The sequence below is a fragment of the Xenopus tropicalis genome, chromosome 8 (genome assembly GCF_000004195.4).
Source record: "Xenopus tropicalis strain Nigerian chromosome 8, UCB_Xtro_10.0, whole genome shotgun sequence".
In the NCBI taxonomy this organism is placed as follows: domain Eukaryota; kingdom Metazoa; phylum Chordata; class Amphibia; order Anura; family Pipidae; genus Xenopus; species Xenopus tropicalis.
In genome coordinates, this window is record NC_030684.2 from 82089886 (window position 1) to 82117205 (window position 27320).

The window sequence follows — 27320 nt, forward strand, 5'->3', positions numbered from 1 at the left end:
ACACTTTATATACCAACATCAATACTAACTGTAGATTTCAGTATCACAAAAGCCTCGGATATTATGCTTGTTCAAGAACTCATCCAGGCCCCTCTTCAAGGCATTAACAGAATCTGCCATTACCACATCACTAGGAAGAGCATTCCACAACCTCACTATAAAAACCTCCTACGCTGCTTCAAATGAAATTTGAAAACTCCTCTAATGCTCTGATCTTTTTTTATAGAAAAAAAACCAAACCCTCGCAAGCACCTTTTTCCCCCCCAGAGAAAACAACCCCAACCTTGAGTCTAACCTCATTAATATCCATTTTAAGGACTGGAGCCCAAAACTGCACTGCATACTCAAGGCGAGGCCTTACCATGGACCTATAAAGAGGCAAAATTATGTTTTCATCCCTTGAGTCAATGCCCTTTTTTATACAAGACAGCACTTTATTTGCTTTAGTAGCCACAGAATGACACTGCCTGGAATTAGACAACTTGTTATCTACAAAACCCCCCAGACCCTTCTCCATTAAGGATACCCCCAACAAACTACCATTTAGTGTATAACTCACATTTATATTATTTCTACCAAAGTGCATAACTTTGCACTTGTCCACATTGAACATAACAGCACCACATTAGCAATTCGCCAGTCTCTTGGCACCATGCCAGACATCAATGAATCCTGAGAAATTAAGTGAAGCGTTTTGGCAATCACAGAGATTGTATGATAACCTGGCATGAATACCATGCAGTCCTAGATCTTTGTTTACATGTTCAAGTCTCTTTTTATTCTTTTTCCCGAGTGACCCATGCATTAGTGATCTAATTATTGGTTGCAGAGGTCAGTGACCCAGATAGTAGGAGAATTTTTAGTTGAAGCTTAGAAACAGGCAGAATATAAAGACTAAAACCCATACAGAATAATGAACATTAGTTGAAAGGTTGATGAAAATAGGTAGATCAATAACAAGTTAAAAGTAAATATAAAACTTGACCATTCCTTTTAACAAGCAAATTCTATTGTAAAATCTATTATGTAAGGAACAGCAGGAACTGCACATAATATCTTAAAGGGAATTATGTCACCAGCACAGTGTGTGAGAAAAAAAAAAACATTGAGTAGGAATGCTGAATACAGAAGTATTAAAAGGGGAGTTGTACAGAAGGCCAGTCCAGATATGGAAAAGTGATTGTAACAAAATACTTATCTTACCTTTTCCCGAAAATGCCATGAGCCACCAATGACCACAGCATGGGCTTGAAAGTCCTGAACTGCAATGTGACCTGTGCCACACATGAGTAGCTAGGAAACAGTGGCACATAGTTTTAGAAAACACACATATAACTTACACCCCTTACATTAACAGGTCATGTTATCCAATAGTCTAAAAGCACGGTATGACCAACACAGTGTGAGTAATCAGAAAAAACCTTCTTTAGGGCTCTGGCACACGGGGGAGATTAGTCGCCCGTGACAAAACTCCCTGTTCGCGGGCGACTAATCTCCCCGAGTTGCCATGACCCGCCATCCCGCCGGCGAACATGTAAGTCGCCGGCGGGATGGCACACGCGGCGGGGCAATTTCCTGAAATCGCACCGCCGCGTCTGCCATCCCACCGGCGACTTACATGTTCGCCGGTGGGATGGCAGGGGTAGGCAACTCGGGGAGATTAGTCGCCCGCGAACAGGGAGTTTTGTCACGGGCGACTAATCTCCCCCGTGTGCCAGAGCCCTTAGAGTTCCAGATATGAGACCTGTTATCTAGAATGCTCTGGACCTGGGGTTTTACAGATAAGGAATCTTTCTATAACTTGAATTTCTCTTCCTTAAGTCTACCAAAAATAATTTAAAAATCAAATAAATCCAATAGGAATGTTTTGCCTCCAATAAGGAATAATTATATCTTAGTTGGGATCAAGTACAAGGTACTGTTTTACTATTACAAAGAAAAAGGAAATTAATGTTAATTTTTTTTTCCATTTAATTAAAATGGAGCCTATGGGAGATGATCTTCCCATAATTTGGAGCTTTCTGGATAACAGGTTTCCAGATAACTGATCCCATACCTGTATATGTTCTGATTGGTTGCTAATTACAGAATACAAGAAAAATAAAATATCCCTTTGATCTAAAAGTTTTATTTTGATTAAGAATAATATTCATCTTATACATTTCTGGAGAGGTGTAATTGACACCTGTTTATCACCAAGAACTAAAACCATTACATTTTAAATATCTGCTATGCAAAGTTAGTACTATAGCCTTGACTGTCTTTCTTTATTGCTACAAAAGTAATTAATATAGTTTATATTAAAGGTTTAAAGCTAACAAGCAATTTTTAAAAGGACTAGATAATTGGACTTGAATTTAAATGTATAGGAAGCCCTTTTATTTTTTCTTGTTATTGACCCTTTCATCTTAACAGTCTCCGGTATTTGTTTAAGTCCTTAAAACAAAAAGCAAAACTTTCCTTCTCAGTTCCTAAAATTCATAGTCTACAGATACTTGCCTCTAATTCATTTTCATCAAAAATACCAAGCAGGTTATCTGGGACTAATTCATTCAGCCCTGTATAAGAGAGAGTAGAGATGTAAAGATATGACCTGTAGAGATCATAATCTCACCAAAATTCCCATAAATCATGATCCCACATCACCTTTGAGAAAATGGTCTACCTCCTCTCGAACTTGGTTTGACAGACGGTGATTAGCCAATAAATTTAGGTAGTAAACTTTGTTCTCATTGGTCACAAGGATTTGAGAGCCGCCTGGTATAAGCTCCACCACCTGACAAACAGAAAGCATAGAGGTTGAAGAAAAATGGAAGTAGTCCTATTACCCAGCTGTACCTCCTGTTCTGTCCAAAGTTATTTTACTCCACACTTGTGAAACAGCACTAAGGACCCAAAACATGTTGTGTTTGTAAGTCTGTAATAAAGCTCAACTTTAGCAGTATAAACTGTGTGAATTGTCCTCGTTACAAGATTATAGGTAACACACTATGGGGTTGATTTATCAAAGTCCGAATTACGGACTTTGAAAAGTACGTTGAAGAAAAAATCGTATCAAATACGAAAATTTCGGGTCGCATCGTGGTTGTACGAAAATATCATGGTACGATACGAAAGTTCCGAAATTTTTGTATCCGAACGATCATAAAAGGCGCGAAAAACTTTCTGACTTTGAACATTTTGTGCATGTTTTTGGAAGCTTCCCATAGGACTCAATGGCACTCTGCAGCTCCAACCTGGCCAAAGGATACTGAAGCTTGAATTAATCCTATATTTTCGTACTAGTTGCGACAAATACGATTTTGTCGCACAAATTGTTGCAAAGTATCTAAAAGTTGCAGAAATTAACGAAAATTTCATAGAAAATACGCACAGTTCTAAAATCAGAAAAACTACACATTTTTTCCATTCCGATTATTTCGTACTTTGATAAATGTGCCCCAGTTTGCATCTTCATTCAAAACAAAATGGAAATCACAAGAAAGAAAAAGGAGAAACTTAAGAACAACAAAGAATATACATTTTACATTCTATAATGTTGTTTAAGTCCTTCCTGCTGAAATATCCATTTTACAAGAGGGGGTGAGAGAGTGAGCAGCTTACAAAGGCTATATTTTCCTTGTTCTGAAAAATGTTCACGGGAGCCATGATGTACATATCTTTTCAAAGTTTTAGGGGCAGCCTCTTTGATTATAATTCTGGAATACATTATTGTTCAGCAATTCAAGCCAAAGGGAACAAGCAGACTTTCATTTGACTGCAGCAGAGGTGTCACTTTTGGTTAAAGGAATACTGTCATTTTTTCAAAACACATCAGTTAATATAGCTTCTCCAGCAGAATCCTGCATTGAAATACATTTTTTAAAAACACAAGACTTTTTTATATCTAATTTTGAAATTTCATTTCATGGGGCTAGCCATATTCTTGCTCTAATAAACTTCAGTCACACTTTACTGCTGAGCTGAAAGTTGGAGTGATATCACCCCCCTCCCAGCAGCCGATCTGCAGAACAATAGGAAGGGAGCAGGATAGCAGCATCCAGCAGATATCAGAATAGCACCCAATTTTAAGAAATCCAAGTCCAGCTTGGGACTCCTCCAGTTACATGGGAGTAGGAGAAACAATAGGTTACCTGAAAGCAATTCTAATGTGGCTCCTTCTGAAAGATCAGATTGAGACACAATGCACTGTACAGATGGCTGGCTACACACCAATATTACAACTAAAAAAATAAATTTTTTGATTCAAGAATAAAATTTTAAATGGTAGGGTGAATTATTTGCTATGTAAACAGTGTAATTTAAAAATAAAAAGTACACCATAAAAATCATGACAGTATCCCTTTAACTAATAATGTAGATCCAATGGTTTGTACAGTGCTGCGGAATATGTTGGCGCTTTATAAATAAATGTTAATAATAATAATAATGGTACATGAAGTGCTGGGATATCCCCAATTCATAGGGTTATATCCCCCAGTATCTACTGATTTGTTGGAACTATCAAGTCATAAGGCAAAAGTCAGCAGGAATCTGGTTACATGTGGGGCATAACCAAGGGCTTATTTTATGTAGTCAGTTGGTGGACAGATACTTTCTATGCAAGAATCTTAACTAAAGAACATGTTCTTACAACTGTTCCTTTTAACTTTGAATTATTGAACATATTCTTGTATACCATACAAAAACATATCTATATTAGGTCTTATAGAAAATCATTGTGCCACCTTTAGCTTCTCAAAATAGTAAAGAAGACACCTACTTTCTCCAGCTGTCCTGCTCGCCCATACTTCTCTTCTGCAAAAGATAGTTCTGTGTCTATAACATCATTGGTGAGAATGTACTGAACCTTTGTCTGGAAAAAGTCTGGATCATCTGTCTCAAAGTACTTTGGAGATATAAATGAGGCAGAAGATGAATATTAAAGGGAATACATAAGCAATATGAAGCAATGGAGAGAGCACTGCAAATGATAGGATGAGAAGAATGAAAAGGCTAAAAAAAAAAAAAAAAAAGTGTAAATTAACAAGTAAAAGCACCTTGTAGTGCATACGAAGTCCGATAATCTGTGCCAGAAAGGAGCGTGTGAATCTAGCTCTCACCAGCTGCTCACATCCACCACCCAGAGATGACTCAAACAAACACTTTCCCACCACACGGCCAGCAAACTCATAAAGTTTAACTCGTATGTTTGGAGGTCGACATGGATTGGGGTGCACCTAGAAGAGACAACAAAAAAAAAAAAGATGTAAATTATAACACGCATTAGGTAAATTAAACTAATATCTATAATAATGAATTATTGTCATAAGCTTGCATATTGTCATAAGTCATGAAATTTGCTGCCTACCATGAATATTAAACTCAGCCAGAACTGAAAAGAGAGTTTTTGGAAAGATACTTTAAGCCAAGTTTGCCAACCAATATCTCTATGACTAAAACCAGGAAATTAATGTAAATTGCAAAAGTAGTTTATATCAGTTCATTTTTTGGGATTAGATCCCCTGTGAAAAAGTATTTTTTTTTTTCATTCAAAACTGTATTTCAGTTTAAAGATCTGTACTATAAACTTGTTATACAACACTTCATCTTAAAGATGTCCACACATAACCTGATTTTAAGCATACTAGGGATGCACCGAAGCCATAATTCTGTTCGGGATTCGGCCAAGATTCAGCCTTTTTCAGCAGGATTCGGCCGAATCCACACTCCTGGCCAAACCAAATCAGAATCCTAAAAATCACATAACTATTTGTCACGTAACCATAGAAGTTGAAAAATTTTCCACTGAAGAACTAATACTGAAAATTACTGAAGTAATGCTACCCACACACCCTCTCTCTTGCAACTTTGCATGTTGATTTTTGCAGAGTGAATATCGCCATGTCACCTTTTTTTTTTTTTGGAATGTATTTTTTTTTTTCAACTTACTTTTTATAATACATGTAAATCATAATAATTACACTGCTTACTTTATCAATATCTCCAGAGAGAAAAGAAAAACACCATAACTTAACATAACTGGTAACTCACAAAAAAAAAACCGAGACACATCAAACATAACTATAAATTATCAAGACCAGAAAAGCTCTTCCATATTTTTTGAGCTTCCTGTATGAATCTTCTTTACGAAATATTTCTTGGAATTGCCATTTCATATTCTATATTACTGCTAACTTCTCTCATAAGCTAGAAAATGTTTGGGACCTCCTGTTTTTCCAATTCCTGGCAATTACAAGTCTGACTGTATTTGATAATTGAAAAATTACTATTTCCAGAGCTTTGTTAGGAATTTTGTCATAAATGTTTAATAACACCAGTTCTGCAGAAACAAAATCTTGTTAATTCGATATCGGAGAAAATGTTGAAGTCCACAAGGAATGGATGATAGAACAGGACCACCATATGTATAACATATGTCCTATTTCTTTGTTACATCTCCAACAAGTATTAACAGTTCCTTGATAAATCTGTGACAATTTTAAGGGGGTTAGGTACCGATTGTATAAAAGTTTGTAAAAATTCTTCTGGAGAATGTATTTTCTTAATAAAGCATTGAAAATAATACATTTTTTTGCAGTATAGGGCAATTATTGGAGCAGGGTAGAATAGATTTTTTTTCTTAAAATAATTTGGTGTTACTCTTCCTTTAAGGTGTAGGCTAGACTGAGCATTGGCATATGTCTGCTTCTAGAAGCTAGTCACAGCTACAGTGTGGTTAAGATGAAGCAATGAAATTCTGACATTCTAAAAAATGTTTACTACTTTTTTTCCTTAAAGCTAAAATTGTGAATTTTATCACAATGCAATGAAAAATTCCAATTTCTTTCAACCTTTGATAAATTTAGGATCTCCTACAGGCATTTGTGCCAATCTAACTTTATTTTGCAAACTGATAGATCCTCAGTAGGGAAAAAGGAACAGCAGGAAAAAGGGCAGAGTTATAGGTCAACAATCAGAAACATCACTTTTAATGGTGAGAGAAACTTACCATGCAAAAAGGGAGAAAGGGGAATTCTAGTCTGCATTGGATAGAAATAAGACATGCACCAGAGCAATGGATTGATTTAGCATATTGCATATAGTATTTCTTGCAGTGTTTGGAATTGTTGAAACCATCTGCATTTAGATGAACTACTTTAAAACCTTTGTGCTATAAAACCCTTGTGCTGAACCATTGAATAAAAGAAAAATAAACAAATACATAATTGTGGTTAACATTTGTTACTTAAAACAATCAAATACACTTACTGAAAGTATTAATATTGGGAAGGATTAATACCCCCTAGAACAGGAACAATGAATAAATATATTTTACATGGGCAGACAACTTACCAGGCCCTGATTACTATCACTGAAACGAATGAAGAGTTGATTGTTTGTATCAAATAAGGTTTTGCAGATCAGCTCAAACCATTCTCTGCGTGGTCCCCCCCAATCAAGAGCTGTAAAGATTAAATAAATTAACATAAACCTGAAGCTAAACAAGAAAATATTATTTAACAGGTCCAGACTGAGATTCAAAATACTCTATGGCATTTCAAATATGCAATGGCGTCTATGGCATCTAACAGCAGCCCCTCATTTGCGAGAATCAACAGACTGCCAGTCTAAGCCTGATGACTAAGCCTACTTATTTTCTCCATTAAAGGGGACCTATCAACCAAAGAAATAATTCCAAATTTATTTCTATCATATTAGTTGAGGAAAAGAGTGTGTGTGTGTGCACGCAAAGTCAACATTACCCTTTATGGGGACCTTTTCCCTGCTTTAGTTAAAACTCTTCTACTGTATTCTCCATCTTTCTGTCTTACTGTATATTACTACATAGTGTATATTGAATAAACAGACACAGTTGTTTCTCTCTCTCTCCACCACCCTCTTATTTTTTCTTCACACCTTCTTCATCCTGAAAAACCACTTCAAAATTCTTGCACCAGTCAGAGGCTGAGAAGTTACGTGTTGCTCGAAGAGACTGGGGGAAAAAAAAAAAGAAAGACTTTAAATAACAAAGTTGGGAATAGTTGTGAACAGTACAAATATATAATTCAAAAGAAAACACATAATAGATCATTTAAGAATGTGAGACAAAACAAAATTAAAGCTAACCTAGCACAGATCTACTTCTTCAGTCAGCATGCCAATAAGCATCCTTATATGGCCAACCAAATAACTGGCCTAATAGGGCTGATTGTTGGCGGCAAACATCTTGATTACATAGGGGCTATATAAACACATCTGCTGAGGACTGCATTGATGGCCCAGAGTGATCCTAAGCTGAAATTAATTTACCACCCTGTTCACATAATATTTGAACAGGCCCTTGTCCAATACAGATCGTTTTGGCCCTATACATGGTTTTACAGCCTGAAATCCATGTCAACAGCAGAGAGGACAAAGGATAATAAAAGCAAAAAAATAGATAGGAGCATCTGAGGGTACTTCACAGGGACCTCCATCCTCTTGTGTCTTTGACTCTTAAAGGAGAATGCAAGTCAAAATTTAAAAACGCCACACTTTTGGCTCACCTAATCAATTATTTACTGGTGGGCTTGTGTAGCTCAGAACAGGAGACAGGATAAAGTTACATACATGTGCATTGCTAATGAAGGCTGCCACTGGCAGCCTACAGGAAGGGGAGAGAGATTTCAGTGATGTCACTGGAGTCTTCACACTGTAGGCTGCCAGCACCATATCTCAGAGAAGCAAGCAGGGATCTGGGAATTTAGATATGCAGTAAGTACTTAAAAAGAATGCCTTTAGACTTACTTTTAATTTATATTAACCTTTCCTTGTCCTTTAACTTATTGCAACTGTATCTATTATCTTAATAACCCCCTGTTTGTATAAATGTATTCTGCGTACATAAGTAGCGCTTTATAAATAAAGATATACATACATACATACGAGACAAATTTACATTTTAACAGTGTAAAAGTGTCCAAGAAGTGATGTATTTAAGATATATAAATACATTGAGTCAAGGTCAATTTATCTAGTGAAAATTTTAATAAACTTTTCATTTGGTCGTCAAATAAACACACAAAGTATTATATACAACATACTACAAAGGAGTGCAACATTTAAAACAAAGCATATACTGTATAAATTAGTAAAGGAGACATTTTATATAAAGTTCATATTCAGTTATGATATTTCATCCTTCCCCCAAAATGTGAAATGATGCAGAAAAAAAGATGTTTGGAAAGCATTTTACCTCGTGAAATGGTCATTATATGAGAGCTGCATAGACAACCTCTCAAGTTAGAAGCCAGAGTGAAATGAAAGATAAGAGTGGGACCCTGCATACTATTCTTTGAGCAGTGGACCTCATCTCTGTCAATGTCCCATGATCTTCTGAGGATTGCCACTAAACTGTGGCAACTTGCTCCCAGTCATACAGGTGCTTCAGAATTCAATCTGTATGTAAAAGTAGGAGTGTATTTCTCTTTGGCTGTTCCCGCTTCTTCAAGCTCTTACATTTATGCAGTACCTAAGTATTAAACCATATTGGCAATAGCTGCAATTGATTGATTAGGGACAGTGTTCACATCTGGATACACTGGCTAATTAAGAAGTTAAATTAGCGTTAAGGATGTTTAGGTTTGGTGCACTGGATTCAAATATCTAAGAACGAGTGCAGTTAATTATGGAAAAATAGTATCCTACACAAAACAAGTTCTGCAGTTTTTGCCAAATGAAGGCTCCGATGGCTCCAATTTATTTAAATTTTGAGATGCATCAGTAGCTTCAGTGTTACTTACACTTTCCAGTAGTGAATGTCTGTTAACCTTAAGTGTAACTTTGCATCTTGTTTTCTTGCAGTGAATCTGTCGCAATTCCTTTTGGAAGAAAGTAACTTTATCTTGAAATGTCTCTGATCCACCTGAGCAAACAAAAAGAAAATTAACATGATGACTAGATGTATATTGTTACAAATAATCTAGTTTCAACAATTTTTTCTGAGTGCAATATGGGATTATAATCCATTTCCTTAATACTATTGTTGAGGACAAGGAAAAACTAATAAGGGTCAATATGCTAGGCAACCCAGTGTGTTAAATCACTAACTTTTTCTTTAGGCCAGAGCTCCTGTTTAGAAAAACTGCACCAGTCTGGGGATTACATCTAGGTAAGCAACATGCAGAGTTTTTGTTTTTTTTTACTATATATATCCAGGCAAGTTTCTTAGAGAAATAACAAAACAGTCAGCATAGTGATGTATCAGCTGTCATACATTGTATAAGTTATCTGTAAAGGTACTTATACACTAAAGAATAATACAAAATGTTATGTATCCAAAAAGGAGACAGTTATTTAACTCACAACCTATAATAGAAGAATCTAGCCAGATATAAATTAACAATGCTATCATTATATTAAAAAAAAGATGAATCCCACTGAACATGCCACCACCTTACTAGTATTTCTTAAGGCTCCCCTGGTGGCTTTTTTAGATTTGTAGATTGAATGCATGTGCACATCAGTAATATTTCCCTATGTGACTATACTGTGTCTGTCTAGATGTAAGGAAGCCTTGGGAAATACTAAAAAGATGGTAGCACAGTGCTTATTTAGAAAGATCCCAGACCCCTGCAATTTTAATTTCAAACAGGAGCACTGTTACAGGGAAAAAATTTACTGATTTAATAAATGTGGGGGTGGCTAACTAATTGACATTCCACCCCATGTAATATCCTTTCCATTCCCTATAAAAATCTTTTGTAACCCCACCCTCGGGAAAAAAAACTCTAGTATGTCATCTGCATTTTTATAATTGCTTCACGACAATCTTACCAATATTAAGGTGCAAAAAACGAGTAAATGTGGCAGCCATGATGTTTCGATCCTTGCAACTGATTTCTATAGGAGGTTGCAGCCCATCATCCACTTGCAAGGACAGCAGACCGTGCAAGGGGTCTGGGGGTAAATATAGAAACTAAATAGGAAGAAAACAGATACTAAATTATAACAACCAAAAATTTGGGGAGGAACAAAAAAAAAAAAAAATTAGCAGATACAGAAGTCTAATAGTGGGAGATAAATGCAGAAAAAAATGAACAACAATTGCGAAAAGACAACATTGAAGATCTAGACTGGTGTTATACAGAGAATGTAAAAGTTATATCAAAGGACCTTACAATAAAGCTTTACTGTGGCAGGGAAAAATAAGAATAATGTTAGGGTACTGGCATATAAGGAGATCTGTCGCCCACAGTACATCCAAAAAAAAGAGATGCAGCTCCTGCAAACTTTTGGATGAGAGTATGTAAGATAATAAAAGAGGTGTTGAGAAGCAGGGCATTAGAAGAGTGTAACAAGAGGTTTGGAGAGTATCTTGACATGAGTTGAGATTTGCAGAGTTATGCACTGCTTTGAATGTGAGGGTCATTTGTTTGAATTTTATTCTGAATGGTAGTGAAAGCTAGTGCAGGGATGGGAGAAGAGGATTGGTTGCTGAGATGTATAAGCCTAGCAGCAGTATTTAGTACAGACTGGAGAGGGAAGCCCATTTAATTGAGAGTTACAGTAAACAATGCATGTGAGATGATGAGAAAGTTTTTGCTAGTTATGTGCATGTGTGAGGTTAAATGCATGCAAATAACAAGCGCAATTGGAGAAGTGCTCACTATGTATATGTGCACCATTAATCATGGCTGCACAACCTGGAAGCTCTCCCAGTATGGGTGGCATAGAGTGTTCAGGAAGCAATTTAAAAAAAAAAACAAAACTATTGTTTCCCCCAATCAGAGTTTGGCCTGTATCAGCCCATATCTTCAGTTGGGAAAACAATTTTTTGGTGATAAGTATGCTTTTAGTATAACTCAAAGTGGAGCTGGTTTCCATGAACATATTTTTCTGGCCTAATTTTACAGGTGGGGCACCGTGCAATTCTTCATGCTAAAAATCTGAGATGTATGTACAAGCATAATCATTATTTTATATTCACGAAGTGTTAGTTACATGTACTGGACAGTGCAAGCAGTTTTGTTTTCTGAGCTCTCTGCGGGTTCTGTACAGAAAGAGAGAATAAGAAGAAGGAAAATAGTAATGTAGAGATGGGCGGTTGAGACTGACCTTGGTCCCCGGACAAACTCTAAAGGTGAAGAGACGCCAAGGAATAATCCGCAGATAAAATTCTTTCACCGACAGTTGCTGCATATGACAGTGCAAAGTAGTTGAAATTTAAGAAAACAGTATAGTAAGTACTGACTTTCTATAGTTTGACTACAACTCTCTCTCGGTTTCCCTTACCTTCGGAGTGATATAGAAATACACCTTCTTAGGTTTTTTCAATCTATCAACAGTGTGCCCATCAGCATTTGACTCTTCATCATTGCTGGTAGAAGAGGATCTATGCTGTCCAGGAATGTTAGGAGAGCTTGATGGAGGATAAAGATAACCCTCAAAGAAAACCCCAACACCAGAGCGTGATACATTGTTATCGACAATAGTCTTCTCACCATCTAAGAGAAATACAAAAGCATGTATGCATTAAGAAATATAGAAACAAACAAGCAAAATTCTAGGATTCCTAAGAGTTTGTTACCATCTTTTTAAGATATGATATAATTCTAATAATTTGTGATGAACAGGAGAATGAAAGGAAAAATAACCGAACATCCATTTTTCCTCTAAACCTTGTGCTTGCACAGAAGTTATCAAACCATAATGGAATGTAAAGAAAATTTAGTTTTTAAAAAGTGAATATAAAAGGGAAATACTTGCACACGTAGTTGCTAAAATTAGGGGGATCATTGCAGTGCATCATCAGAGGATCTATGGCTAGCTTTACACATCATGCTACAACACATAGGTTTTTCTCTGTTTCTGTCTATAGTAAATTGCTGTATTTTACCTGGCTCAGTAATGTTAACACAAATATTGGACACTGGCGATTTTAACAAGGTTTGGTGCAGATAAAAAATAACTTTGCAGAGGAAGCATCAAATGGCTGGAAAAAAGAAGAAGAAAATGGTACCTAGGCAATCTTACCAGTCAACACTATGATTTGGAAATTCCCATTATTGATTGGCAGCCCCTGGAAACGCAGTGTTGCTTGAAAGCATCCAGTCTGGAGTAGAGCAAGGTGTAAAAGGACACGGTTCTGGCTCCCACTGCACACAGATACTTGTAAACAACCATCAGCCACACCTACTACACCAAGCTGCAAAGGGAGTCAGAAAACATACCACTTGTTCAGAGTTTATGAAGTTATAAAGGAAATGATAACCTAGTTTTAATACATAAACATGCACAATTATATGCCACAGAAATGATTGGCTTGTCAAGTATACAACTTTCAATAGATATAGAGTTTGACCTTAAAAAGGCTAAATGTGTTGTTGAGTGACCATAATCGACATTTGTTAAAGGAGACATATTGGATAAATGGGAAAAACGCTAATTTTGTAGGCAATTATGAATAAGATACGGTGCTGGTTTCCCTTTGTGCTAAAAATTAATCCTTTGTAAAAATGGCCCCTTTATTGGAGCTCCCTATAGATCCTATCACTTCTCCGTCCAGTGTGAAATGAAGAGTGGGTGTGTCCTAACAGTTCCTGATAGAAGCACAGTAGGAGGGGGAGAGCCAATCACAGTCCTGCACTCACACAAGCAAAGACAGGCTTCAGTTCCCTATCAGGTCAGCCTAGCTGCTGATTGGTTCCTATCCTACAGTGCAGTGTAAGGGGTGCCGCCGGCTCACCAGCTCATCCAGAGAATTCAGCCAGCAGGAAGTGGAACAGATGGGCGGGACTAGTGGGGTTTTTGAGGAATTTCTCAATAAATCAGCCTGAAACACAACTTTTTTAAGCACAATCCTTCTATATCTAGGAGTATAATTCACTGGTACATTCATAATTTTATAGGATATGTCTCCTTTAAATTTCCAGAGATTACAACATTGTAATATAGATATATATCTCAGTTTAAATAAGGAACTTAAAACACCCATCAAGAGAACTTAGCAAACCTCCTTTTTCATCATTCCTTAAGAGATGCCATAATAATAGGTTAATACATAGTTTTTCCCCCTTAAAGTGAAAGAGGAAAAGATCTTAAAAAAGGATGTCATTAAAATGCAAATGAAGTGTTAAACAGGGAACGGACAGGCTTACCTCACTTAGGGTCAGTATGTAGCTTTCAAGATCTTTCAGGCTGTCGCTTGTGTGGTTACCATACTGGTCACGTGGAACTACTTGCAGTGTGTGCTGCTCTCCACACTTTAGGACAAGTGTGGAAAAATGGGACACAATCTGTGTTTTGGATGGAACTACAGCACCTGTTAAAATTCAATTAAAATACTAATGGCATTATGTGAAACACACAAAATGTCCTTACATTTTTTTCTACATTTGTTTCTTGCCTGGGCTGAAGATCTTGTAGTAAGGGCTATGTCCAATATTGAGGCCTCCAATACTAATGTTGATCTGATATCTACCAGATTTTCTAACAGTGAATGCCACTTTCATCACATTCCTTGTAGAATCTTGAAGAACCTCCAGAGTGATGGGAACTTCCAGATCAAGTTCAGTGTGAGAAATTCGTATCTTTGGTGTAACAGAAGCAGTCAGAGGAAATGGGTCACCATTCCTGTAAAATAACTTGAAAAAAAGCAAGGAGTAAATACGGAACAAATTATACAGTAAAGATCTGTATATGTTAATGATAATAAGAGTGTGTTATAAGGGTCAGTTGAGAGCTGTGCCACAAATAGAAACGCAGAGTAAGATTATGACTTAAAGGGGCAAAAGAAATACTAGGCATAAACAGAACACAAAAGGCAAAAAGGGTAAAGAAATTGAGGCTCAACTGAATAATGGAAAGAACAAAGCCAACACAAATTAAACCAATAAAGTTATTTATGTAAGAGTACTGCGTATCAAAGAAAAAGAGGAAAGACTGCAGATAATGACAGACACAGAATCAGTCTTCAGTACTTACATGTACCCTGAAGCACATGGATTGTCCCACTTCACAGGGTTCCTTCCAGTCCCAAGACACATGGCAGGAATGTGGATCCAGATACTTTCCCCGCACATAGTTATAGATATTTCTTTCTGCCCCACGGGCACGTCCTTCATGGTTCCAGAAGGTGAAAACTCGGGAGCTGAGCTCACACAAAAACTTAATGGTGATCCACAGCACACACATCAAACCTGTGATACTACCTAAATGAGAGAAAATACAGAGTATTCAGCATGAAATTAAATATATGCTGGTGTGTACATAATAACAGATCAACTGGTTTAAGATAATGTATGTAATTTACCAAAACAGGTGATGAATCGTACCAGTGCAACATGCCATAACAACCAATCAGAGAATAAACTCTCTATATTCATAAACCAGAACTTTTTTCAGTCTTCTTTTTCCAGATTAGGTTTTGTCCACAGAAAAAGGATGGACAACAGCAGACATCTGGAGCAAATCTGACTATAATGGATGGACCAGAAATCAGCGACCAAACCCTAAGACCCACATCATGTTATAACAGGTCTTGAGGTGAATTATAAAACTACTTGGCTGCCATACAAACAATCAGGAGGAATTTAAGTATGTTGACAACCACAACTTGGAGCAGACACAGGCTGGAATTGCCCCCTGGATTTTAACAAAGGTCAAAGAAAAGGAATATGTCCACACCTCTCTAGTGAAAGAGCAGGTTCTAGGACTGCATAAAATGTTTAAATAAACAATTTCCAAAAGCAAAATATAACCCAAAATGTAAAGATCACAAATGTCAAGACTACCTCCTGGTATCTGGATGAGAATCTATCTCATCAGCCTCTAACTCTTCATGGTCCTGAGCGGATAGTTTTGGCCAAACTTTAATTGCCCTACTCACCCAAGCAATGGCAAAGACAAACTGAGGAGGAAGGTGTGGATTCCAGAAACGAGAACTCAGTAGACATGTTGTAAAATGAAGGAAATCGTACTGTGCAACATTTATTCTTACCAATAATGTAAAACATCAGTACCAATGATGGAATTTCCTTTTAAAGAATCATGCTGCAGCTTGTCTTTCACCTCTTCCTTTCTCCAGGTCATTTGTTCCCCAATGACTAAACAAACACAGCTTTATAATAGCCAGAAGAGATGCATTTGGACCTAAAAAGAAAAAAACAGTGTGTAAAAAGTACAAGCCTTCAGGCAGCAAATAAACTGACTGACCACAGTCCACAGAGTGAGTCAGGGCCCCCTTCCCACAGTACTTTATCAACCCTATTGTTTCCATGCCCCACACTTGCACTCCTTTCCCCTATATGCTCCTCCTGTGGATCCCTCTCTCTTTCAGATCCATCACGTATATACTTTTCTTTTTCAACACTCCCTCACCTGCACCCATGTTCTCTCAATGCAAATCCCTTACCTGCAGCTGTTTTCATTATCCCCACCCCCCTTGGCTGTCTCTCTTTTCCCAACAGTCAAATGGGTTACTTTCTTTCTCCACGCCCACTGCTTGTAAAGGACAACTTTTGCAAATGTTGGGTTTTCTGACTTCTATGAATACATTTAAAAATACTCTGGTGTATCAAGACTAGTGCAACAACTAGGGCTACCATCTGGCTAGTAAAAATGATGCTTGATGCCAATGTTATAGAGAAGAAAGATACAAATATGGTAAAACAGGGTTTTTTTTTGGTTTTTTTTTTCAGAAAATGCAGCAACCCTAGCAACTAAAGTTACAATATTGTCAAAGCAGTGATGAAAGAGTGATTTTAATGCACAAATACTTTCTCTATGGCAGCCCATCTGGATCCTTTCTGTCTTACTATCCTCAACCAGTTAGTTTTCTACCTTCACTTGCCCCACTCTCTAAATGCAAAGGCCAGTTAATAACAATGGAATTTAGCACAATTTTACTGACCAGGTGGATACAGCACTCTCTTACCCATCTCCCAACATAAATCGCCAACATGGTATCACTGTATCTACAGGCCCTACAGTCCCTATTTGACACCCAGGCTAAAAACTTGCACCTTGTCGCTAGAGGCAGCCACCCCACTCCAACCATTATACCTCTATAGCCTCACATTCCATCCATACAATTTCTCCAAGTCAGTCCTTCAACCTCTCTCTCTTACCACATTTTCCCACGCAGAAGGTGCGTCTTGTTTTGGTCACGTGAAGCAAGTGCCGGTCCCAGTAAATAATGTCTAGGGGTGGTTCCTGTTGGTGAGTTTCTATGGGGACTTATTTCCTGCATATTCGGTGACGTTAACAGTGTGCGACCGGAAGCACACGGCATCTAAACTTTGGCAGCAGCATGGTAAGAAATCTACACACAGTGCAGACGTTTGCAATATACAATAGATAACTCTACAAGGCTACAAATTTAGCAGAAAGAGGGCGTTTTCTACTCGTGCAAATTCTGGAGAGAAAGTTTGTAGAGAGGCTGATTTGTTTTACACATTGAGGGAAATGGAAATAAAAGAGTTGATTAATTGGTGTGGGTTCCTTCACACTACTTTGGTTTCTGAATCCAGTTCTCTTTCATCGCTGCTCAGCCCTTCTCTAGAACTTGGTTACTTTGCACAACCCTTTAGCTAATCATTATACCTGTTTCAACATTCCATCAAACTCAAACGCACACCAGTGCAGGCTTTAGAAAAAATATATCTACTAGGTGCCTTATTTTGGAACCAATTTGCAAACCCTTTCACTTCAACCACTGTAACACAGAAGTTAATATAGCAAGTGGTTGTCAATTGACAAATATCAGAGGGCCACTACTCCCTTTCAGTTTCCATACAATATTTTATGTAATACCCGGAATGATTTACTAAGATTTCCTATTTTTTATAGCTGGCATGCAAATACATAATTCTGTACTGCCAAAAGAAGTGCGTTTTAGGGGGAAACAGTAAGCAAATCAAGCTGCAGTTTAAGGAAATGCTGTGATGTTTATCTAAGGCTTGTAATGCACTGTATTCCTTAGTTCTGCTCTGTAGGAGTAGAGATTGTGCTTATTCAATGGACCTATATTAACATAACTGCAGAACCCAGAACTGCAGGTAACTGTATGCTTTCATAACTTACCATTGCACTACAGGTGTCCTGTGGGTATATACTCAGACGCAGAACTCTTAATTGAGGCACTCAAACCAAATATGTCTTTCCAAAAGGTATATTTTTGATCTTAAAGAGTCCTTAAATAAGAAGGAAAAGTTAAAAAAAAAGTAAGCTTTATCAGAAAGGTCTATAAGCCATAAGCACTCACAGAAACACTGCACTGAGCCCTCTATCAAAAGAAACAGGATTTCTTGTCTCCTTCCTTGTCTCTGTAATTCCTGTGCCAGAGTCAGCACAGCTCTCTCCCATCTCCTGCTCCCCCAATAGGATTTCTACCTCCTTCTGCCGATTCAGCGCTGAAGGCAGATTTTGGTCAGGTGCCAGATCAAAATCTTTTAACTGGCCCGATCGGCGAGTCGACCGATATCAGTCGACTTGCCATACACGCACCAAATATCGTACGAAATGAGGGTTCGTACAATATTATCGGTGCGTGTATGGCCAGCTTTAGAGAGATGTTTCCACAGGCTGGTACAGTTTTCTCCTAACAGGGGCACCAGCCTGGGGAAAAGTTTAGTGATCTATTTCATCGGGGGGTGGCACTCATCAGTAAAATACACTTTACATGTACTCTAAAGTACTTTGTGCATATATTTTTTTTCTAATTAGAGATATTTGGGAATTTATTTATAACAGAGTTTATGCCAAGCATGATCTTTATTTTTAACATTATTTGTGTGTTTGAGTTAAAATGTAGGTAATGTGTACTCAAATGAGAATTCTTTGGTTCCATGTATCTGGATAATAGTGCTCTCCAGCACTGAGCATCTTGATTTGCTTGATTCACTGTCGAGTCAAAGACACATTGTAATACAAAGAAGCACAATGGTCATATATGTTAAACATTAATAGCCTGCTGAGATAGTGTGAACAATATAAAAATTCTAACTCCATTACAGTTAGGTTGTACTGACTTTTACTGTGACTAAAGGTGGGCATACACGAGCAGATCCGCTCGCTTGGCGATGTCGCCAAGCGAGCGGATCTTCCCCCGATATCCCCACCTACGGGTGGGCGATGTCGGGGACCATTTAGGTAAAAAAAATAATAATCCGATCGTTTGGCCCTGGGGCCAAACGATCGGATTATGTGGGCGGCAATGGGGCAGTCGGATCGGGGACCGCATCAACGAGCCGATGCGGTCCCCGATCCGACCAGATTTTCTAACCTGGCCGATCGAGATCAGGCCAGATATCGGTCGGCCAGGCCGCTCTGCTCTCCCCATACACGGGCCGATTAGCTGCCGAATCGGTCCAAGGGACCGATATCGGCAGCTATAGTCGGCCCGTGTATGGCCACCTTTAGCTACTTATGTGTTAATCCCTTTTAATGCAGTCACCTTTTGTCTGATATAACTGTATTTTTACTTTCAGGGAAAGCAGAAAAAAACGAAGAAATATGCAGTAATGAAGAAGAGGATTAGCCTTAAAGACCAACGCATGTGAGATGAGTAAAATGAAAATTATGTTTTTTCACTTTTTATTTTCTCTTTTTTTTTTTAAAGACGAAAAAAATGGTATAAAATCTTGGAAATTAAATGTAAAATCACGGAAATGCACAAGTGATGTGTAAAATAAAGATATTTTCTTGTTTTTTATATAATATATATTATATATATATATATATATATATATAAAATTTTTGTTTTTGTGATGTGATGATATCATAGTTTCTCCTTCCACACATATTGTTTTCAGAATTCATATTTGGCCAATAAAATGGCCCTTTAATATTTGCCTCAGATTATTATGGTTAAACATGATCATGTTATTGTGGTGGATGAATTTATGGTGGTGACATGTTGCTTTTGGAACACAAACCAATTCCCACTTGGTTTTTTTTTTATGCCATTTACCGTGCCCTTAGTGTTCCTTTGGTATAAGACAGGCAAGTTGCCAAAATGACATTTTTACATTTTTATAATTTCATCAGTCAATCTTTTTTTTGTTTGTTTTTAGCAAGGAGAAAGATAGAGCAAAAATTCAGCCGAAAAAGGAAGACTCAAGTGCCATCAAAGAAAGAGAAGTGTGAGTTTTACTTGGGGTGAACAGCAGCAGTTGTGTTTTTTCTTTTGGATGAAAGGGAGTAACAAAGGATGGCAGCAATTTGTATGACCAAAATATAAACATATTTTAGATGTGGGATTATTGTTTGTTTGTTTTTTCCCAGACCTCAGGTCCCGTCATGTCTTTTCTTCCAATATAATACCAACTTGGGGCCACCCTACTACATTCTGGTGGATACCAATTTCATCAACTTTTCCATCAAAGCAAAACTGGACCTAGTGCAATCTATGATGGACTGCCTTTATGCTAAATGTAAGCAATGAAATTATATTTCCTCTCCTGTGTTAATAAAAAAATGTTTGTGTTGCATTTCACAGATTGTATTTTTTCTTTTATTTGGTTCTTAAAGGTGTCCCCTGTATAACAGACTGTGTGATGGCTGAATTGGAGAAACTGGGACAAAAATACAGAGTGGCTTTGAGGTGAGCAACCAGACTTAGATATGTGCAGACAGTCCAGACATTGACTAGACCAGTCCAAGACTTGAATTTGGTTTCTTGTCAGTCATTGACATGTAGACTAGTTTTGGTGTTTTAGATCATTGTCTTGCTGGATAGCCCAGTTATGCTTCAGCTTTAGGACAGAGGACTGTACAGTCTTCTTAATAATTTTGTTGTATAGTACAGAATTCATGATCTACAGCAGTGCTGTCCAACTGGCGTCCCGCGGGCCGCATGCGGCCCGCGACCCCCCTCTGTGTGGCCCCCCACCTGTCTGGCTGCTTTGATGGCTTACTATTGTGTAAGCTTTAAATGGTATCAGTACTGAGATTAACTTCCCCCCCCCTGCATGGTTCTCACCTCAGATTCAGGCTGTATTGTTTAAACATGTAATCCCCTGTGTTGTTCACACCTTTTAATCCCTGCATTGTTCACCCCCTGCAGTGTTCACACCTCAGGCTCAGGCTGTAATCACCCCCATTGTTCCCCTGTTCACACCTCAGGAGCAGTAGAAACCCACAAATAATCCCTGCACACTACAAAAAGAACATATACTGAGGTGGTACTGCAATTAAAAAGTTTTTTAATATATAGTTATTGTGCAGACTGTAGGAGCAGTGCCAGCATTGTGTCACTGTATGGCACACACAGGCCAAGTTTGGCACAAACCAGCCAAGAATGGCACACACAGTGAAAGTATGGCACACGCAGGCAGGGTAGGGAAGGCAGAGTATGGCACACACAGGCAGGGTAGGGCAGGCAGAGTATGGCACACATAGGCCAAGTATGGCACAAACCAGCCAAGAATGGCACACACAGTGAAAGTATGGCACGCAGGCATGGTAGGGCAGGCAGAGTATGGCACACACAGGCAGGGTAGGGAAGGCAGAGTATGGCACACACAAAGGCAGGGTAGGGCAGGCAGAGTATGGCACACAGGCAGGGTAGGGCAGGCAGAGTATGGCAGGTTTTTGCTGTACTACAACCATTAATATGGGTATGGTCATGTGATAACATGGGTGTGGTTTCAAGTGGGTGCAGTTTCAAAAAGGGGAGTGGTCAAAACTGGCTTCCATTATCGGCCCTCCACCACGTAGGTCGGAGAAATTCCGGCCCTCGGTACAACAGAAGTTGGACAGCACTGATCTACAGTAATGTCAGTTTGTTCAGGTCCAGAAGCAGAAACGCATTCTGGCACCTTCACACTAACATTAACATATTTAAGTATTGGTATGATGTTCTTCCTGTGTAATGGTGTAATTGCTTTATGCCACATTTACTGGGATCTGTGTTGTACAAAGATATAATGAATCTCACTGTGGTTTAATAGAATCCCAGAGCCTTTACTTACATTTAAACTACGTTTAGATATTTCCAGACAGTATATTTAAGTGCTTTTCTTCACCCTCTTTTTTTCAAATTCCCTTTGATTCTGACAATGTTTGTTTAGAAATGTAATTGTGATTACTGAACTCTCATGGTAAGGTTCAATATATAGTGAAGTATAGCTTTGACATGCTTTGCTGCCTAGTTGTGCTCAGTCAGCAGAATCTAATAAATTTGGTTAAAGGAGAAAGAAAGGTAAAAACTAAGTAAGCTTTATCAGAAAGGTCTATGTAAATACAGCCATAAGCACTCACAGAAACGATGCACTGAGTTCTCTGTTTTGTTCTCTGATTTGTCGTGTGAGACAGACAGCTCTCTCCTGCTCCCCCCTTCCTCAACAATGCTCACCCCCCCCCCCCTTAGGAATGTGGATCTGAGACAGTCAGCAGGAAGCTTAGTCTTAGTCAAACTGAGCATGTACAGTGGTCTGGGTCTCGGTGCAGGAGTGAGGCATTATGGGAACTTTCTTTACACAGCTCAGCGTTTTTTCTACTTGTTTGGCTTCTGATCATCTGAGCAGGTGAAATATGGGGAGACTTAAGGGCACTATTGAGAGAACTGAGGATATGCCTACAGTTTGAGATTAACTCTTTATTAGCCTTTCTTTCTCCTTTAATTGTCCAAGTAATTAGTAGGGCAGTTTTTTACATGGGTGATATGTGTATTGGATTTTGGCTTTTGTTTAAAGGAAAAAGAAAGGTAAAGTCACTTGGGGGTGCCAAAATGTTAGGCACCCCCAAGTGACTTTAACCGCCTACCTTTTACCCCGGGCTGGTGCCGCTGTCAGGAGAAAACAGCACCAGCCCGGGGGTAGCTGCCGGCACTTCCTCCTTCCGGCTTCGCTGCGCGCGCATGCGCAGTAGAGTGAAAAGCTGAACTTAAACATTTAAGTCGGCTTTTTCGCTCTACTGTGCATGCCCGGCCACCGGCAGTTTAGGAAGCTGAAGGAGGAAGTGCTGCGCTCCAGGTATTTATTTTTTTTTAACTAAGCACAATGTTAGTGTTGTTGGCAAATTACTTTCTAGTATAAAATGCTGAAGTGTGCTTTGGGTCTGTATGTCTATTGTGTGGATTGCTGTATTCAGAAGGAATTTACATGGGTTTATCCTGTAGGCTAAAGCTCCCCCACTGGGTTTTAAAGCAGAAGCCAGGATAGTAGCTGATCAGATTCCCAACCGGTCTGTAGTTGGGAATCTGATCAGCTATTATCCTGGCTTCTGCTTTAAAACCCAGTGGGGGTAAGCTTTAGCCTATAGGATAAACCCATGTATTTGTGATTTATTTTTTTTTTTAGGAGTTTGGAATACATTCCCAGAATTCCTTTTGTTTATTTGTATGAGGCAGTCTCCTCAACCTTAATTATTTGTTTGTATTTATTCAGAAAACTGCAGCTTGGGGATTTTGGAGTCAGTCTGTTGCAAGTTATGTTGGTTAAGGTGATTTTGAGTGTCCACCTTGGTTACTGAACTAGAACCCATACACTTACCATTGCTGTGCTTTACAGATGGCATGCTTACATAACTATGCTTGAATTATAGTATTCAAGGCATATTAGGTTTTGGCTTTTCATGATTATGGGAAATATAAAGTTGTTTGTGGGAAATATTTTTTTTTAGTAACTTTTTTTTGTCCCTTTCAGGATTGCAAAGGACCCATCCTTTGAGCGACTTCCTTGCTCTCATCCTGGAACCTATGCAGATGACTGCCTTGTACAAAGAGTTACTCAGGTACTTGAAGATGTGTAAATTGGGAAGGGGCTTTGTTAAGGAAGTAATTGAATGCAATATGCTAGAGTTAAATAAGCAGCATTTTGAAAAAATGAAATTATATGGTAATTAGGGCTGGGCGATATACCGTTTAATACCGAATACCGGTGTTTTTTTTTAAAAACTATATTCATTTTTCAGATACCGCAATACCGGGGTGTCAGGGTACTCACCCGTGCGGCCCGGTCTCGCGCGCGCCCCGTTGTCCACGGGACGTTGCGCACGCGCGTCCAGGTGCGCGTGTGTCAAAGCGCACGTACATGTCAAAGCGTGCACGTCCGTGATGCGCTGACGGCGCCGGTTCTGTGCATGCGTGGGGGGTATTTAAAGCTATCAAACGCCTCCTCCTGTGCTATGTTGTCTGCGGCCTTGCCTGGGAAACTAAGCCTGCCTGATTTACCTTACGACTTTCTGTTGCCGATCCTTCGCTTGCCTGACTCTGATTTTCAATACTGCAGTCATTATTCTCTAATTTATTAGGAAATGGGGTTAACACCTAATCATGCATGGAAAAAAAAATACCGTCAAATACCATGACACCGATATAATTTTGAAAAATAACTTGATATAAATTTTTGGTCATACCGCCCAGCTCTAATGGTAATCACAAATTATATAATATAGGGATGTGAGCATTAATGGAATGCCTGTATGGTCATGATATAGAATATTTTGGAAGACATGTGGTCGAGCAGCAGCAACAGAGCATGTGTGATTAAAAATTTAATCACAGCATTGGGGAAAAAGGTAAAGTATGACCTAAGTAGTGCATAGGTTGTGGGCTTTCTGATTTTCTAAGGTTTGATTTGTGATAAAGCAAAAGCAAAGTGTTCTTACATCTTATTTTTTTCCTCAGCATAAGTGCTATATTGTGGCTACAGTGGACAGAGACCTGAAAAGAAGAATCCGTAAAATCCCTGGTGTTCCCATCATGTACATTTCAAACCACAGGTTAGTTCTTGCAAGCTGGGCAGAGTAAAGATTCAGTAGGTTTAAGAAGATAGTGGAGGGCAAGGGTTGTTATGTGGTGTGGTATAAATTTAGTTAGAACTGAAAAAGAGATTTAACTTCTCATCCAGTAGCAATTAATTTTCTTTCCAGTCGCTTTAAAGTTGTTTCAGGAACCACTAGTACATTTTGAAAATGCCCTCCCACAGCCTCCTGTCCTTGTCTGTTTTATTTTTACAATGGGATACTAGGAAGAACACAGCTATTCTCTGGGAAATAATTGGAAATCTGTTAATTTCATAATTGACCTGTCTGTTAATATCTATTATCCAGTTTCTCCTGTGTTTTTGGAACAGTGTTGCAGACAGCATTGCGTACATAAATAGCATATATACAAGTAAATTCTCCTCTAGGTCTGTCTATTAGCTGGCTTCTGCTACATTGTGTTTTTTTAGGGAATCAAACAGACAAACTGTTAAGCTTTAGTTCTACTTTAAAACAGTATCTAGAAGTAGGGTAGAAATGCTACACATTTACGTTTTAGGGTTCTGGACCAGCCCAAGGTCAGCACAGCCCTTTAGCAGTAAGACTCTTTAAGATTTAATAATCAGCCCCGATTATTACAGACAGACTTCATTTTCAGCTTAATGATTTACAATGACCCCTGAGCTTAAGTTCTCAACATCTGCTCATAGCATGCTGAGCCTGTGCAGTGTCTTCTAACAAACTCCAAGATGGTGAGCTCCTCTGCACAACTTGTATGGCCTTAATCATTACTTTTATGGAAATGATGAACTTGTTGGCTGGTGCAAGTTTAGTATATAAAATCTGGATTTCTACCCATATTTGTTTTTAAAATTAAATTTCTCTTTAAATAGCAAAGGCATTTACAAACATTACTGTTACATTTTTGATGGAGATTCCTTTTAAGGGAAAATAAACCTCAAGATTTTGTTTGTTCCAACTGCTTTATTAGTCTTATTGTCTTTTTTGGTCTTGTGTACTAAAAAATCCTTTAGGTCTGTCTAATATACTGATTGTATAGGTCTTGCTGCCTAGATACGTAATTTTCTAATTATGGTAGGGGGTCTTACATTGTCTTCCATTTTTCTGTGTCCTAAATTCCAGAGCATGAATCTGGTATCATTTGAACATGCAGTTTTAAACTGTTAATCTGAAATTATCCCTGTTTCATCTCTTGTTCGCTACTACTGAATGTGACATTTTTTAATACTATATCAAAATTTCACTTGTGTTTCCTTAACCAATAGATATAATATTGAACGAATGCCAGATGACTATGGAGCTCCACGTTTTTAAGACTTGCTTGATCAACATTCCAAACTTCACTATGATATGGACATTAAGCAGTTATGCTCTGTTACATGAAAGCTCTGGGACAAAGGAATTAGCAATAAGTTGTCGGAACCAGTCCAGGAAAAGATTCTATAGATCTACTTCAAGGACTGTTATCTGTTTTTGCTTCTATTAGCTGTTCCTGCTGGGGCCTAGTGATTTTTTTCCTAGAAATCCATCTCACTTCACTTCATGGCTCCCAAATTAAACATTCTTGAATTCTGCATATACACCCTACCCTTTACCAATGCATTCAGTGTTCCACTCTGCGTAAGCTACAAAAGTTATTCTTTCTACATTTTCTGCCACATTACATCTATTACAACATGCTTAAATGATAATCCTTTTCCAAGCCAGTCTTCAATGAGGAGCTCAGAGTACACAGCAGACCTAAGTTAAATTGGAATATCTGGTCTTTTGGCAAAGTAATGAAACTAGTAGTTCTTTGCCTGAAATGGCCTACATCAGCCAAATATTGGGAAAGACCATAGAAAAGGGACTGCATCCACAATTTGATGCAATCCTTGCTGAACAGGATTTCTAACCTTTCTGATTGATAACTGATTCAGAAAATATTGGTCGTTGAAGCTGTCGTTCTGGCTTTATACTGTGGTAACTCAGGAGTTGCTGATACAGCAACCAGTCAGTTTTATTAGAGTAATGTAGTTATCATTATGATGTGTACAATAAAACTATTTCCAGTCTGGCTCAAAAGATTGTCTTTCATTACTCTTAATTTTTTATCCCAATTTGTTAGTATTGTAGTATTCATTACACATATGAATCAAATTGGCTGATTTAAAAATAAATATTGGGACTGGGGTGGGGTGATGCAACAAAATGAAAAATAATTAATAAAAAAAATAGGGAATTTTAAATTATTAGAAAAATTTGTATTACTTAAAGTGTATGCTCAAATTAAGACTAATTGTGGAATTTTGACTTCCACTGACCCTACCAACACACCAAATGGTTGACAGTTGCCTACAGTCGTGGGCAAAAGTTTTGAGAATGACACAAGTATTAGTTTTCACAAAGTTTGCTGCTAAACTGCTTTTAGATCTTTGTTTCAGTTGTTTCAATGATGTACTGAAATATAATTACAAGCACTTCATACGTTTCAAAGGCTTTTATCGACAATTACATGACATTTATGCAAAGTCAGTATTTGCAGTGTTGGCCCTTCTTTTTCAGGACCTCTGCAATTCGACTGGGCATGCTCTCAATCAACTTCTGGGCCAAATCCTGACTGATGGCAACCCATAATTCATTCATAATCA

At 38.2% G+C, this 27320-nt stretch overlaps 2 protein-coding genes across 3 annotated transcripts in view; one reads left to right on the forward strand and one right to left on the reverse strand.

Moving 5' to 3' along the window:
• arel1 (apoptosis resistant E3 ubiquitin protein ligase 1) overlaps window positions 1–17117 on the reverse strand; it is a 26065-nt gene extending 8948 nt beyond the window's left edge. The window contains exons 1-17 of one of the 2 annotated variants that reach the window (XM_012968323.3): window positions 17026–17073; window positions 15962–16113; window positions 14947–15173; window positions 14369–14606; window positions 14121–14284; window positions 12997–13168; window positions 12256–12467; window positions 12079–12156; window positions 10798–10939; window positions 9765–9886; window positions 7900–7975; window positions 7336–7445; window positions 5040–5219; window positions 4763–4888; window positions 2647–2776; window positions 2500–2558; window positions 1204–1293 (exon numbers count right to left, since the gene is read on the reverse strand). In XM_012968323.3, coding sequence (XP_012823777.1) covers window positions 1204–1293; window positions 2500–2558; window positions 2647–2776; window positions 4763–4888; window positions 5040–5219; window positions 7336–7445; window positions 7900–7975; window positions 9765–9886; window positions 10798–10939; window positions 12079–12156; window positions 12256–12467; window positions 12997–13168; window positions 14121–14284; window positions 14369–14606; window positions 14947–15173; window positions 15962–15977 — 2142 coding nt within the window. In that variant the 5' untranslated portion in view covers window positions 15978–16113; window positions 17026–17073. 2 annotated transcript variants of the gene reach the window in all.
• A 78-nt stretch (window positions 17118–17195) lies between these two features.
• Window positions 17196–26754, forward strand: fcf1 (FCF1, rRNA-processing protein). The gene is made up of 8 exons (NM_001004999.1): window positions 17196–17275; window positions 19452–19519; window positions 20037–20105; window positions 20248–20396; window positions 20494–20566; window positions 23610–23697; window positions 24593–24687; window positions 25956–26754. Exons 1-8 carry the CDS (start codon window positions 17273–17275, stop codon window positions 26002–26004), a joined length of 594 nt encoding a protein of 197 aa, NP_001004999.1. The 5' UTR covers window positions 17196–17272; the 3' UTR covers window positions 26005–26754.
• The last annotated feature ends 566 nt before the right edge of the window (window positions 26755–27320 follow it).

Coding starts and splice junctions, on each gene's coding strand:
- fcf1 (NM_001004999.1), top strand. Junction 19,520..20,036: donor AGCCTTAAAGACCAACGCAT/GTGAGATGAGTA, acceptor GTTTGTTTTTAG/CAAGGAGAAAGATAGAGCAA. Junction 20,106..20,247: donor GCCATCAAAGAAAGAGAAGT/GTGAGTTTTACT, acceptor GTTTTTTCCCAG/ACCTCAGGTCCCGTCATGTC.